Raw genomic sequence first — 15,508 nt, 5'->3', positions numbered from 1 at the left:
TTTCACGCGACGGGGCGACAAGATCTCATACAAAGTGAACGTAGAGACGCGTATCTGCCAATCAGCGTTCAACAGCGTGGCCACGTGTTGAACATGTGTAACGTAACAGCCAACCAGCGTTCAACCGTCAAACTCGGTGCAGTGCAGTCCGGGGTGAACTGCGGCACGGAGGAGAAAGTGATTGTTGCCGTTTGCGACTCCCGGGGCTCTATATATAATAATATATAATATAATACAATTGTTTATATAATATCACGGCCAAAAGCTCTGTGCGCCTCCTGATGGCCGTAACGTGGGGAGCTCTCATAGGGATTGGGCTTCTCGGGGTTTGTTTAACGCACAGCGTTCCCTTCTCTCGCTCTTTCCTGTGGCTCTCTAAACACACTCACTCCCCCCGCCCATTGCGAGTCCACGAGATTCTCATGGACGCGTGTGTGTGACGTAGTCTGGAAGGCGCGCTGCTGTAGGTGTGTGTACCTCCGACCGGTGAGTGAGAACAGCCAGAGAGAGAAAAAAGGATGGAAACTGAGGATTTGGTTTCGAAAAGGAATAGCACTGGATCCTTCGTCTGGCAGTGTAAATATAATAATTATTCAAACTGTTAATAAATAATTAACGGTTTGAATAAATGCTGTGTTGGTAAATCTAACTTGCTGTGATTTTCCTTTTCTTATGTGCAAGTTCTAAATTGTTCCAATAGAAAGCACTAATGAGTTTAAACAATATTTTGTTTCATGTAATCTACATGCAGACTTATGTTTCAGTAATACTAGAATTATTACTGACGTAACATGCCAGACATGGTTGAATCTAGCATTTATGATGTGCTCTAGAGGAGATTCAAAATATATCGAGATATATATCGTGTATCGAGATATAGTAAAAAAATATCGAGATATTCATTTTGGCCCATATCGCCCAGCCCTACTTGGGAGGACAGGCTGCAAAAGTATTGAGGCCACAATCACTCGGCACCAACTGCGTTGGCTGGGGCATGTGACAAGGATGCCCTACAACCGTCTGCCCCGCAGAGTGTTATATGGCCAGCTACACCAAGGTCAGCGCTCTGCTGGAGGTCCAAAGAAACGCTTTAAAGACCAGATGAAAGGTCTTTAAAATGGCGCTTAAAAAATGCAAAATAAAACCTGGAGACCTGGAGAACATGGCTGCTGACCGCAACACCTGGCGGCAGCTGTGTCTAGATGGGACCAATACATTGGAGGAAGAAAGGACTGCCAGAAGACATCAAAGAAGGCTCAGGAGTAACACACCCACACCCACGACTGCCAGCAACACCAATACCATGTATACATGCCCCACCTGCAACAGAGCCTGTGGATCCAGGATTGGGCTATTTAGCCATCAGAGAACCCACCGGTAAAAGACAAAGATGGACGTCATCATCGGACTCGATGGACAACAAAATAAGAAGTGTGTGTGTGTGTGTGTGTCCGTGTCCGTGTCCGTGTGTTTGGCTTGCGTGTGTGACAGACTCCTCATGAACTCAGTCACATGTGTCCTCGGGGCCAATGTAAAACAGATCTACGATTAGTCCAAGCTTCCCAGTAGCACCATCACAGAGGCCCTTTGTGCTCATCAATTATATCCTTAGCAACCCTTTACATATTCCCCTTTCTTTCAGTGTATGAAGATGCGTGTGCTTATTGAGGATAGAAGACGCACCTATCGATATCTTTTACTATTTAGTATTTCTAATAGCTTTCAAGGCTCCCAGGATCTGTAAGTGCCATAGAGGACCAGGATGGTGTGAATGGTTCCTTGTATTACTCTCCCAACAAGGTTTAACCCCCGGGAGCCCCCTGGCCGTACACCAAATCCCAAACCAAAGCAGCCCTGGAGAACACTGAGCCCCTCTTGTCTCCACAGCCGTGTGGAGAGCTGGCTCGGGAGCAGTCGAAACAACCCAGTACCGAGTACATACAATTTCGGCTTTTTCCGATTCTTCAGTTCAATTCCTTTTACATCTCTGCATTTTTAGCAATGCTTTGCGCTTTTCATTCAGCTGTCAATTTATTTGTTTCCAACCATTTACATTTTTTAAATGGTGTGCATGTTTATATTGTTTACTCTATTTAGACTTTTGAACTCAGTTCAAATCCCTTCACTTGATTTAAGCCATTTACCGTTTCTTTATGTCTTAATCTATGTGGCTTTATTAATAAATATTTTCAACACTTTGTACTACAGCACTCACCGCATCTTCTGCATGAAATGCATTTTCTAGTTTTAATAAATATTTGGCTTCTAAGAACGAAAGAAAATAATTGTTACTAAATAGCAAGAAATGTATCAAATTGATAATTGATTTATTATTAAAATCCCTTAAATAACAAAAGTGAGATGTCATGACGACATTTGGGTATTTACTGAAATCGGTTTCACAGTAGTAATGCGCGATATAAACGATATACGATATGAACGATAAAAAATGGCCTACGATAGTGATTTTATTTCTATCGCTCTATCACGATAATGCATGTTGATGACGCAAAATACAAATTTTAATTTTCGGTTTGGTACGGTTCCATTTCAAATTGCAACTTTCGCAACAGTGCCAGAATTTGTCAACAAACTCGCATGTGTGCAAAGAACGTTAAATCATTGGACAAAAAGGTCCGGGGCGGGGTAAAGCGCCGGTGAAAGTTAACATATCCAGCGTGATATACATTGATCTGCGGACCGGTCCAACTCCTTCTCCCTCAACCTGACTCAGAATGTGTTAAATGCATCGGCATTTTTATGTATATTTTCCTGCATACTTTTTATTCGCTTTTGTCGGACCGTCGGGCAAAATTGAGTCGTGGCTCAACATGGAACAAAGAGGAGACGGAATGTCTTTTGGATAACTTTTTGTCCAATAGACGTTCCGTCTCCTCTTTGCTCAATGTTGAGCCACGATTCATTTTCACCCGACGGTCCGACAACGTTCTGCTAATCTTGGAGTTAACGCTAATCAAACAATAATTCTTATAATGCGCGCGGCTGAGCGGGTGCCTGTTACGTCCAAAGAGGCGTATGATTTTTAGAACTTGATCGGACCGAGGTGCGTTCGCTTTCACATCTCAAGCGAATCGCACCAGGGTTTGTTTTGAAGCGACCCGAGACCACCTCTCGGGCTGGGTCTCGGACTGGCTGTTTGGTCCGTTCCCGAGTTTGATGGTTTATTCGCAACAGCCCAGAATGTCCGCACCAAGGGACTGAACTCATTTAGTGCGCACTAGACACGGGAATCAATTCAAAAGGACAAAATCTGTATCAAATAGACAAGCAACGGCTTGGCTGTTCCTCTTTCACACTATGGAACACAACCTCTGTTTGATCGATAAAAAATATCACGTGATCGACAAAATTCTTAACAATCAATGATTGATCATCAATTAATCATGCCCATCCCTAATTGTCAGTACAGTGTCTGTTCCTTATCTAAAAAGAGACCAGTTTTTCCTGTTCTCTGCATCTTGGGTGGAATTTAAGAACCAAGGACTTAAACTAAGTGTAGTGCCTTTTAGAATGGTTTGCACTAAAGGAAAGAAACCCAATACTTGACGCTTTTTCTTTGTTAAAGTCTCTGCAGCTATTGTGCTTGATTTTTATTTATCTGCAACATTATGTTAAATGATTACAGTGTTGCACAATAAATGTTCTCAAAATGACATACTTAATTTCTCATTTCTAATACATTTAGCAGTTTGGCTTTCCTTAGGGTCTATGTAACCTTTTCTGAAATGGTTATTTTATGATTTTTATATCGTGATATATATCGTTATCGCAAGAGGCTGCAATGTATATCGCAATATGGATTTTAGGCCATATCGCCCATCCCTATTTCACAGTCTTCCTTCTTTAATGTATAGGTGTACATTTTTGCATGGTGCTACTTTCTTGAGATATCTAAGCTTCACATTCACCTCTAAACCCTCTGTTTATTCCGATTATATGCGAGTGCATCTTTGCACAAAAGCATCCATTTTGATTTGTTTGTCCACCACTTCATACACGGGAAATAAAAGCACTCAGAAAAGTCACGTGATTGAATAAAAGCAATGCAATAAGGTCCAAGCCTGTTACATCAATTAAAATAAAAAGAGCAGCTCATTTTACATCTTAAAGCTGGAACAACATCTCACGGTAGCTTGCTAGTCCATATGGTTGTCACAGGGCCAACCGTTTTGCTTCATTGCCAATGGCCACAATTGGCGGTAATGGAATTTACGTCATTGGAATCGGGGTCCAACATGCTGCCGTGTGATAACTTTATATATTTGAAAGATTTGAAAACAACTTAAGCTAAACTCATTTACTTGAGTGTAGATCTGCTATTTTGTAATGGGTGAATACCCATGTTTCCAGCCTATTATAGGGGCTTATAATATGTGCTTGACACTATAGAAGTATGTTATTGTTGGATCGTTTTTTGTTTCCGTTTGCTTTATCCCTTCGGGCTGCATTAGTTTGACTACCTGTGTCCTGACACACATATGACCTCTTGTGATCTCAATTCCAGCCCTTTACCCTCGGCTCTTGCGTTTTTGTGTGCTGACCGGTTTACAACTGCAATTACTTTGTGTGCGGATCAGATGAAAACACTCCATTACTGGTTAGCATTTTCTGTTAGCCGGAAAATGACAAAGAGCCAGGGGAAAGGCAGGAAAGGGTGAGTAAAACAATTGTAAAAAGTAAAAACCAAAGATTTGCTGGTGTGAGTGAGTCACATGCTAAGGAAGCCTGCCATGCTAACATGAATGCCATGCTAACATGAACTCCATTCCCTTGGTTGTGAAGAGGAAAACACACAGAGAACTTGGGCAAATAAATAGGGAACATCAAACTACAAATAGGGGGCTATAACAATGTTTAATTATATATCGGATTTTTTTTTTTTTCTCAAATGTCATGCTATCCAAACTAAACATAAAGGAGAACCCGTTCTTCATTACCTGATAGTAGGCTTTGATCTGCCCGATGAGAATAGAGAGGTTCTGAATGCGCAGTGATGGATCATTGTTTACTTTCTTGTTGGTCCTCTGCACGGTCGCCATGGGATTTCTGTAGAGGAAATTATTTTTATAAGTCAAACATAATGTAAATGGTATTCGAGCAACTCCCAGACCCTAACTTTTCCTTCAAAAACAGCATGTAAAGCGAAAAAGGATACTTGTTAGAGAATGCTTAAGTAACACTTGAGACTAATGGGAAACGTTTAAAGTACATTAAGAAGAAGGTAGGACTGCACTTTATCCAAAAATATATTTCAAATTATATTCTTGTCCCTTGCAAGACCATGACCTCCCGAATGATACCATAGCTTGTCAACTCAAGAAGCCTACAGCCAAGACTTCCTAGGGCTGCTGAAGGGGTGTACAGATGATGTCATGGGAAATGGTCGACCCCAAATGTAACCAAAGTCCCGGCCCTTCAACCAGCAACCCACAACCACTAACCACCATTACAACATAAACTGCTCACAGGCTGGTTCATCACAGACCAGGGGTCTCATTTATAAAACTGTGCGTGGGATCGTTACTACAAGTGTATCTACGCCCAAAAGCCAAGTTTTGCGTGTGCCAAAAAATATTCAGATTTATAAAACCCCGCGTACGCACACCGTACGCAATCTTTGCTTCATAAATAAATAAAAAAGAGTGCCTACAAGTGTGCGCAGCTGAATCAGCTTCACGTTCCGCCCTGTACACGCCCCTTTTTAACCATAAATGGTCAATGCAAATGACCTCATGAATGCGATCTGCACATAAAACAGACTCAGATGCAAGTATTATGTCTTGTCGGAAACAATGGCAGAAGGACTGAGAAAATCAAAAAAGCCAAATTTCACGGAGGTTGAAGTGGAGAAACTTGTGGGTGAGATGGAGGCCCGAAAAGTAGTTTTGTTCGGCGGTCACAGGATTGGGATCGCCAACAACAAAAAGCAGAGTGAGTGGCAACATGTTGCTGAAGCAGTGAACTCTGTAAGTAGCAAGGAGCGCACAGTCCCAGAATTAAAAAAGAAGTGGTCTGACATAAAGGTACATATTTTTATGTAGCCTACCAATAAATCGTTATGGTCCCAAAAGACCCTCTCACTCCGAATCCTGCCATTTGCATGGTCCGCCAGAAGTGCCATATGGTGCAGCATTACCGAGGCGCTCACCTCTGTATTTATAGGGTTACGGTAATAAGACTGACCGAGAACAGCTTGGATAAACAGTTTGTAATCACCCACGTAAAGTGTTCTTGAACATAACCCCTTTTTAATGCCTGATTCGTCATGAAAAGCATCAAGAGTAACGGACAACGATTGTGATGAGGAGTGTGGCTTGGTTTTCCACACTTGGGATTTAATTGACATTTGATTATGTGTTTACAGTTTCACATAAAAATATTATGTTATTGACACATGTTGGACAGATACTTTATTCCATGCAGTCGCGCCGTCAGTGGACAGTATGGAGTGACGGGATTAAATAGAGAATATTATTTTATTTTCTATTCTAAGGAGATGTTTCCGGAGTTATAACTGAGGAATAACAGTTGACTTAAATTATTCTGATTAAATAGTTTTAATGCATGATACGGGTTGAAATTAAATTTATGAAGGGCGATGATAAAACATAATCGTTCTTCTCACACTACAATTCTTCTGTCTGACTTCAGTTCACCACCACACCATCTGTGTCGCCAATTCTCTTTTTCCTCCAAACCATGCGTACGCATGGGTCAGAGTTTGTTTGAAAGTCACGTACGCCAATTTCAGCCCCGTTTTGTGCGTACGCAACGGTTATAAATGAGACCCCAGGAGGGCTCTGCTGCCAGAGGGGCGGGAATACCAGCGAGTGGTGTCATCACGGGGTTTCACATCAACTGGTTTCAGAGCTCTCTGACATGTGCTCCAACAGGGACCCCTTCCTGCCCCCCTCTACCATCTAAACCACTAAGGTGAACACATTTTTTGTAAATTGGTCCAGTATTTAGCAAGAGCCATGAAACGAGCTGCAATGTAACCCCATAGGAAATAAAGCACCCTGTCAATGTACATCCTATAAAAGTACTTGTTTTTGAGAATGACAATCTCAGATTCTTGTGCTTGACAAAATTATGGAAAGTTTCCAAACAGATACACACACGATTTACATTGCCTTATGCTTGATCAACTTCTGCTTGAAATAATAGGCATAAGGATGCATTGTTCCATTGGCATCTAGCCTACTAAAACAATGGACTAAACACATTTAATGTTTGGGTTGGTTTGTTGTTGTCCACACTGGGACCACAGAAATGACCTCTGTCATCATAGAAACAGTTCCTCTGTAGGCCTGATAAAAGATCTTTATATGAACATACATTTTCCTACTCTACTTGGTTTTATTCTGCCTATGCCTACTATCCTTCTTCCAAGCATGTCATTAATAGCATGACCCATATACGAGGGTCATTCAGCATTCACTCAACAGGGAGGAAGGATTGTGCATGCGAGTTGCATTGGCAAATTTGCATTGATGCATGCGTCTGCATCTGTCCTCGTACACGCTGCACTGTTATAATTTGTGTTACCTGCAGCATTAAAGAATTTACCCCCTTTTCACAATAAAGATCTCATTCCCAACGCCCAAGGTCTGAAACGGTCCTGCAGACACACTACAATACAGAGGGATGAGCATTAAGTCACATACTGTACATTCAAAAGGCAGTCCCGCATGGTGCATCTCATGGTCCGGAATGACCCAGTGTGATGTTGTGCACTTGATACATAACACACAATTTGACCACTGCTGAATGCTGCTAGGCAACTGCACAAAATAAAATGTATCCACTTCAATGTTCAGTACAATTAGAGTTTTGCTAGGCAACTACACAAATTAAAATGTATCCACTTCAATGTTCAGTACAATTAGAGTTCTACAAAACCAAGAAACTTTCAAAAATATATATTTGGAGGAACCTGCTTAACTGCGTTTTCTTGTTTAATTTCTAGATATAATGACAGGTTGAGCTTATGGTGTGATGCCTCATACACCACCCGCACGAGTTGCAAAGTTGGAGATCTCCCAGCTTTCTTGCGGCATTTCACCGAGGAATGCCCTTTTTTGGTCGGTCCCAAACGGGATTCTGAGAGTCAACCGAGTTCAGTGAGGCTGACCGTAAAACTCGACAAATGGCTGCGCCCATAAAGAGACTTCTTTACTTTGTATTTGTACCATGTTGGTCACTTTAAGGTTTTTTGTTTTCGAGCTGGTTTGCTAAAGAGGCTTATGTAGCTAAAAATAACAATGATTAGCCAATGACTCACAAAGACAAACGGCAACGCTATAAGTGCTGCAAGCAAGGAAATTACAACTCGTGCGGGTGGTGTATGAGGTATATGGAACACACTATTATTTCAGAGAAATATGACAAAATATGAAATTAAATAAAGCAATAGCTGAGAGCAAAATTTAACAAACGTTGTATCACATCTGAAAAGGCATTCTGACAAAGGTCAAAAATCTGTACAGAAGATGTGATAACCTGATCTGCCTGAACCAAACCAAACGCATGCACGCACGCACGCACGCACGCACGCACACGCACACACACACACACACACTAGGGGTACTATATAACTCGCTGATTAAAAAACAGTGGAAGCTGTAATCCTATCAGAGCGAGGGCTAATGGGGGATCAGGGGTGGGGGAGGGCAGAGACAAGAGGGCCAGTGACAAATTCTACCTATATGCGGATGAAAGCAGTGGAAAGGACATGGCCGCTGTCACACTAAATTTGTACCGGCTGCCAAATTTGTACCGGGCGCGTCATCCATACGTAATCCATTCCAAACCTGCCTGTCAGCAGATGATCGCGTGAACGATGTATCTTGGAACAGACATCAACATGCAGCGCGCCAATCCAACTGCGCATGCTCCGTGTGACGGTCTAATAACTGATGTTGATATCATTACAGATAACACTTGTTTTTACTTTATATTTGTATTGTATTTAATTGTTTAATCAAATTTAGCAAGTAAACTGAGTGTTTAAAGCAGGTCAAGGACGAAATAGCACAATACAGATAAAGGATCGCTAGATAGAAGGTTCGCGAATGTTCACGTCATTCGACGCGATCGTCCGTTGCCAGGCAACGGATGAAGCGATCATCTGTTGCCAGGCAGATTTGGAGTGGATTACGTATGGATGACGCGCCCGGTACAAATTTGGCAGCCGGTACAAATTTAGTGTGACACCGCCACAACACCCATCCCGCCCATCCTCCCTGCTAAGCTGAAGAGGGAGGAGTGCAGGAGAGAGGGAGGGCCAGGCGCCCCCGACCTCTCCCCAGCGCTCAAACCAGGCACCAATGCTTTAAATGGATGCGGACAGTTTTGCCTGGCAGCACCACAGTAAGCCATAAAGCCAGTAAGTCTGACAATTAGAGAATCATCTGGCTATCCAGTCATTCAGCCTTCAGTAGCAGGCTGATTCACAGCCTCCCCACTGAGCCTGAGGGAGCAGTGTTAACCTATATATGACAGGCTGCATTACAGTCAGCACGAGAGCACACACACACACACACACACACACACAGTTTGTTTGTACCGACAGTATGCACTTCATACCTAAGCAGAAGGAATGGGAGGCCAAATCAGCACCCATGTGCTCCAGTAGGCCATATGTTCACAGAGGAAGCACATCAAGACAGGTTTTTAAATCACCATTGTGTCTGAGGATGGGCCATAGACAAACATTTTAAATAACCATTTAAAGCAATGTACTCGTAAGGTCACCGCAGCCGTTACCTGTCCGACACTCATGTACACCAATTGCCCCAAAAGAGTTGGTTACAGAGAGACTTAGGATTGGTCCTTCCAACCTTCCTTCTCTCAGTCTGCCTGGGCAGCCTTAGCAGGAGACCTGAGGTCTGGACAGGATGCTTGAGTTCAGCTTTGGGGGTCAGACATAAAATGAAGTCAGACAGCATGAAGGCCCTCAGGAGACGTACGGCAGAAAGGGGTAAAAAGGAAAGAAGGGTATCAAGGAGAGACTTGAAAGACATCAGACCTCCACCTCCGTTGTTCCACGTTCTTAGAGGTCAATTACATTGAATCTGGGAGGTCGAGCCCTACATCTACTGAACATGTACTCTGTGACAAGCAGCCAAGAGGACATCCAATTGACTAAAAAGGGAGAAGCTTTAATCCCAGAGGTTGAAGGAACGACGAGAGTTAGGCCCAGACAACAGCAGTCAGGGCTTAAGCTGTCTATGTAAACTCTGTTTTCTAAAGTCACGTTTCCACCAAAATGAACCAGAAGCTCTGGTCCCAGGACTACATTTCAAGGGACTAAAGGCTCCTTCTGACCCTGGTTGTCGGTTTTGCCACCACAGTGTAAAGTTTTGTGAAAGTTAGGCGAGTTGAAGTCATTTTAGATCAAGCACATAACAAATAAAGATCAAGAAATAGGGAGAAATACAGAGGGGAAAAAAAGACCAACAAAATCTCGACAACTATCAATTACGATATGAAGATGCGGCGGTAAAAATCAATCAATCAATTCAACCCCAAAACATATATAGCCAATGAATATGAGCCTATTCTCCGTACTTGCTTCAAAATATCTGATTTCTCGATTTTGGAAAAAATGAGAATCACAATTTTTTTAGGTCACGATTGAAATCACGATTCTTCTAACGATTCTTATTGAGTTTGAAAATAAAATGCATTTATTCGGCATTTAAAAAAAAAACACTTTAACTGAGTTTTAAAAATTCTTAAACTTAACAGTACCAAACTGTTCAAATAAAAAAAAATAGAAAATGTTCAAATTGAATATAATGTACAAATAAATATGTATCCAGCTGTTCTGTAATTTCTATAAAACGTTCAATGAATAAAATAAACATACTAGAAAATTAAATAAGACAGAGCAATCGGTTGTAATCGACATCTGTCCTGCCGTCTTCGGGGTTGTGGTCTTGTGTTTTTGTTTCTTTGCCAATTCATCGTAAGCGACTTTGTGATTGTGAGGCTACGTTTACATGATGACGGTCTGAACAGAAGACGCAAAAAGGGCGTCGCGTCTTCACTTCTTATTCCGCGTTTAGACAAGCATTTTCGGGAGGAAATATTCGTGCATACAGTGACGCAAAAGTGTGTGGATTTAGATTGGGTAAGCATGTCAGGCGGCTAGGTGGTGTTGTGATACACCATCACACAACACCACCATGTCTGAGTGCATGCATAGAATCTTCCTTCTTCTCTTATCTGCGCCGCGAAAACCAAAACATAATTACAGATCCTTCTCTGTTCAATAATACTATCTGTACTAGGGATGGGCGTGAGGAATCGATTACTCGAGTACTCCTCGTTACAAATGAACTCGGTTGGTGGACAGGCAAACTCGAGTTTGCATATACACACACAAACAACGTTTTCTGAAGCAAATGTATACATTTTCTGGGCACAAAGCAAATTAAATTAATACAATTTCTGTGTGGCGCATCCGTGTGCAGGCGCGCCAGAATTCAAAAAGTTAAGAGATGGCGAGAGGCGGTTAAAGCAAAGCGCAGCGAAGAATTGAAATACATTAAAGAAATAGGAGATCATAAGGTGAAATGTAAAATATGCCAAGCGAAATCGAGCTACCAGAGTACTACAAGTACTATGCGGCAACATATGCTCCTGAAACATATATCCGATATATCCATGGCAACGAGATGCGGGGCGCTCCTATGTTTGAGCGACTCGTCATTGAAAGGCTACTTTATTACATATTTAATTTACTTTTTCACATTTTTGTCGAGTTTAAATCGTGACAATATTATTCTTATGACTTATGGATACTGTCAAATCTGCGTTGGAGGAATTCAAAAGCCATTCTTCATCAAGTTATGGAGGTTTATTCTCTGCTGGGGTCACCACGTATCCAAATCCACCGAGACGCACTTACGCTAGAGCGGACCTTCTGGAGCTTCAACTCGCTTGCCAGACTGATTTATCACCCGAACAACTGGATTTCATACCAACAACTCTGATAAAGAAGACAATACGGAGGAAAAGAAGATCGAGAGGAGGAATTAGGAACAGGATAGGAGACGAGGAAGTAAACTCGTTGCCAGGGCGACTATCTGGCGGCGCGCACAGTGGCAGCGGCCCCTCTTGAGATCTGTGAGATTGAGATTGAATGTTTGAATGTGAGACGTCCTACGAACATAGTTTATGACGGGGAAACAATATTAAACATTAGGACATTGAGAGCGAGTAACATCACTGGCATTCGCTGGCATCTGGACATACTACGCAAACACAGGATACTAACGGACACTGTGACACCGTGCCCCCAACTGCCCGGAGGCGGAAGCAGCAGAGACGGGGTGGACGTAAACAAACTGAACAGCTTCTTTCAGCTCCTACCCTCCAAGAAGCGCTATCGCAGCTTAAGATGCTCCACCACCAGGCTGCGGAACAGCTTCCTACCTCAAGCTGTCAGGATGCTCAATGCACCAGCGTCCCAGATCTTCTCACTGGACTTTATTTATTATTTATTTATTTATTCATCATTGGGACGTTTGTTTGTTTGAAATGTATGTTTGATCTTGATCCGTGAGAAACGCCTTCTCGTTTTGTTGTTCAATCAACAAAATGACAATAAATTTGATTTGATTTGATTTGATTTGAAACACAACGGTGAGTTCGGGAAAGCAGACCCGCAGCAACCAAGTGTGTCGGCTATTTTCACCGGCGAAAGACGCAGCTGTGATCCCGGCCGTGTACATCACAACGCTGAGTATTTCCATTGTCCATTTGCTGCCATTTTATTTGCAGCTTTAAATTATTTGTAATGGTTAGGCTACTTGTTTCGTATATGTTTTTTTTAAACCGTTACAGGCCTTGGTTCGACGTAATTTAAATTGTGAGACACATATTTATTTTTGTAAGGAAAATGTGTTTTGAACGTTTGCAAAAATAAATAATGAATACTCTGATAACTGACTGTTTTGATGGAGAATAAGCATTACATGTTTGGTTGGTAATATTGCCGTTCATCATTAGGCCTATTACTGATGCAGATGCGTTGCATTCTAAAAATAGTTTTGATTAAACGAGTACTCGATTGATCCTCGAGGAATTCCTTCGATCATTCGAGTTTGGAATTTACTACTCGTGCCTATCCCTAATCTGTACATATCCTGTACATTTCGTGGAAAGACTCCTGTAAGTTTATTAGAGCTGCCAGAGCAGCTTGACCGTCAGACGCATGGAAATAATCCAACATGTTTGTTTATTTCCCTGTGCTGGCGCTGTATGTGACTGGCCAACAGACGTGAAGTCTGCTTGCAGAGGAGGGACTCCCTCCTACTACATAAGTCCCGTCGTCACGTCATCTCTTCAGTCTTTGACCTCTTCTTGCTCCTAGAAGCACCTCTCGGACAGAAGTTGTAGACGGCCTAGCATACTGTTCCCAGAGCGAGCTAACCCCTCGGTCATCGAACGCTAGCCTACATCGCTACATCTGACCTCTGTGAGGCTAAAAAAAAAAATGCGTGCAGAAGGCCGTTCGGGCTTCACAGTTCACGTCACGAAGGAGAGAAGGGCCGGACCTGCAGAGAGCTTGGTGAGTGGCATGCATGTGGTAAGTCAGATTGGGTTATAAAAACTGTAACCCCCGGCTACAGGCTCCAATTTACGTCCACTCCTCCTCGTTTCAACGGGATACTGCAGTCGTAGGCCCATGGAGAGAAAGCTCATGTTTTAAAGGAAGAAATCACCTCTCCAAAAAACAAAAGGGCAATTCAGATTTTTGCAACCGGAGAAAAACCAAAGAGGTTTTACTCAAGGTAGATTCTAGTCCCAAAGAAGGGAGGGGGCCTCCGGCCGATATTAGATTTACGCACTCTGAACAGATTCATGAAACAGTACAGTTTCAGGACACTGACACACGCCGCTCTCATACGCTTCTTGCGCCCGGGAGGCTGGTTCACAAGCATAGATCTGACGGACGCTTATTTCCATATCCCCATTTATCCCCCTCACAGGAAATATCTCAGGTTCGCCTTCCAGGGCGTAACGTATTTGGTTGTTTGTGAAATGCACGGAGGCTGCTAACGCGCCCCTCAGGTTGAAGGGAATACGTTTAGCAACGTACATAGACGACTGGCCTCAGCCACACAGTCACCCCAGGAGGCTAAGGCGCAAACCAGATTGCTCATATCACACCTAATATCCCTGGGTTTCACAATAAACGTGAAAAAGATTGTTTTGGTCCCTATTCAAAGCATAACGTTCTTATGCATCGATTCAGTGACGTTCAAAGCACGTCTATCCGCGGAGAGAGTGGAAGCCTTTCAGGCTTGTCCGGCACTTTTTCACAGGGGGACGATGTTGAAGTTCAGAACATGCCTCAGACTATTGGGTCTGATGCCGTCGGCGCTGGGAGTAGTCCCATTTGGCCGCCTCCATAAGAGGCCGGTTCAGCGATGGGTTGCATCACTCAGACTGAACCCGACGTGCCATGGCCATCGCCGAGTTTTAGATCTCCATGGCATGCGTCTTGGCGCTGCGCCCTTGGGGACGCGCGTCCTTTTTAACTACAGGCGTTACCATGGGAACTATCCTGGTAAGGAAGGTCCTTTCGACGGATGCCTCTCGAGCGGGCTCACATATTCAGTTTGTTCACATAAACTGCCTGGAACTTCAGGCGGTGTCACTGGCGCTGAAACATTTTCTTCCCTTTCTGAGAGGGCAGCATGTTCTAGTCAGGACGGACAACACCACGGTGGTGGCGTATATAAACCATCAGGCACACAGACTGACCATGTGGGGCAACGCCCACCTCTTGTCGCTGAGAGCGACACGCGTGCCGGGCGCGCGGAACTGGGGAGCAGATTTAATGTCCAGAGGCGACCCTCGCTACACGGACTGGAAACTGGACCACATCGTGGTCGTGAACCAGATATGGGAGATATAAAGTCGAGCGGAGGTCGATCTCTTTGCATCAGAGGAGAACACTCAGTGCCCTCTGTTCTATTCCCTAACCGGTCGGAGTGCCCCGATGGGGCTGGATGCTTTGGCATACGAGTGGCCGCGCGTCCTCCTGTACGCTTTTCTCCCATTAGAACTGATCATTCCTACTCTTGCCAGAGTGCGAGAGAAGGGTCATGCGCTGATCCTTATAGCCCCCCGTTGGCCGGGGAAATATTGGTTGGCGGAAATAGTCCAGTTGCTGTGCAGCCAGCCTTGGCCTCTGCCTTTACGCAGAGGCCACGCAAGCGCATGGGGAAATCTTCCATCCTCATCCGGAGCGCATGGCTCTGTGGGTCTGGTCCGTGAAAGGATGAACCTAACGACGGCTGGACTCCCATGGAATGTCATTACGACTATCCAGGGCGCCAGGGCTTCCTCTACGCGTTACGCATATGACGGGAAATGGCATGCGTTCGAGGAGTGGTGCGCAAAAGCTGGGGAAATAGCTTTCCAGAGTCCCGTGCCGGTTATTCTGACATTTCTACAGGGCTTGCTG

At 43.6% G+C, this 15,508-nt stretch overlaps 1 protein-coding gene across 13 annotated transcripts in view; it reads right to left on the bottom strand.

Moving 5' to 3' along the window:
• The window catches only part of ccdc88ab (coiled-coil domain containing 88Ab), a 141,294-nt gene that overhangs the window by 110,622 nt on the left and 15,164 nt on the right, over positions 1–15,508 (bottom strand). For all 13 annotated transcript variants that reach the window (XR_003979652.1, XM_030379137.1, XM_030379142.1 and 10 more), the window contains exon 3: positions 4,959–5,067. Coding sequence is in view for 12 of the 13 variants with exons in the window: in XM_030379137.1 (XP_030234997.1) it covers positions 4,959–5,067 (109 nt within the window). In the remaining variant the exon portion in view is untranslated. The remainder of the gene's footprint in view (positions 1–4,958; positions 5,068–15,508) is intronic.

The sequence above is a fragment of the Gadus morhua genome, chromosome 15 (genome assembly GCF_902167405.1).
Source record: "Gadus morhua chromosome 15, gadMor3.0, whole genome shotgun sequence".
NCBI classification, from domain to species: domain Eukaryota; kingdom Metazoa; phylum Chordata; class Actinopteri; order Gadiformes; family Gadidae; genus Gadus; species Gadus morhua.
This window is presented reverse-complemented; position numbering and strand designations above follow the sequence as displayed.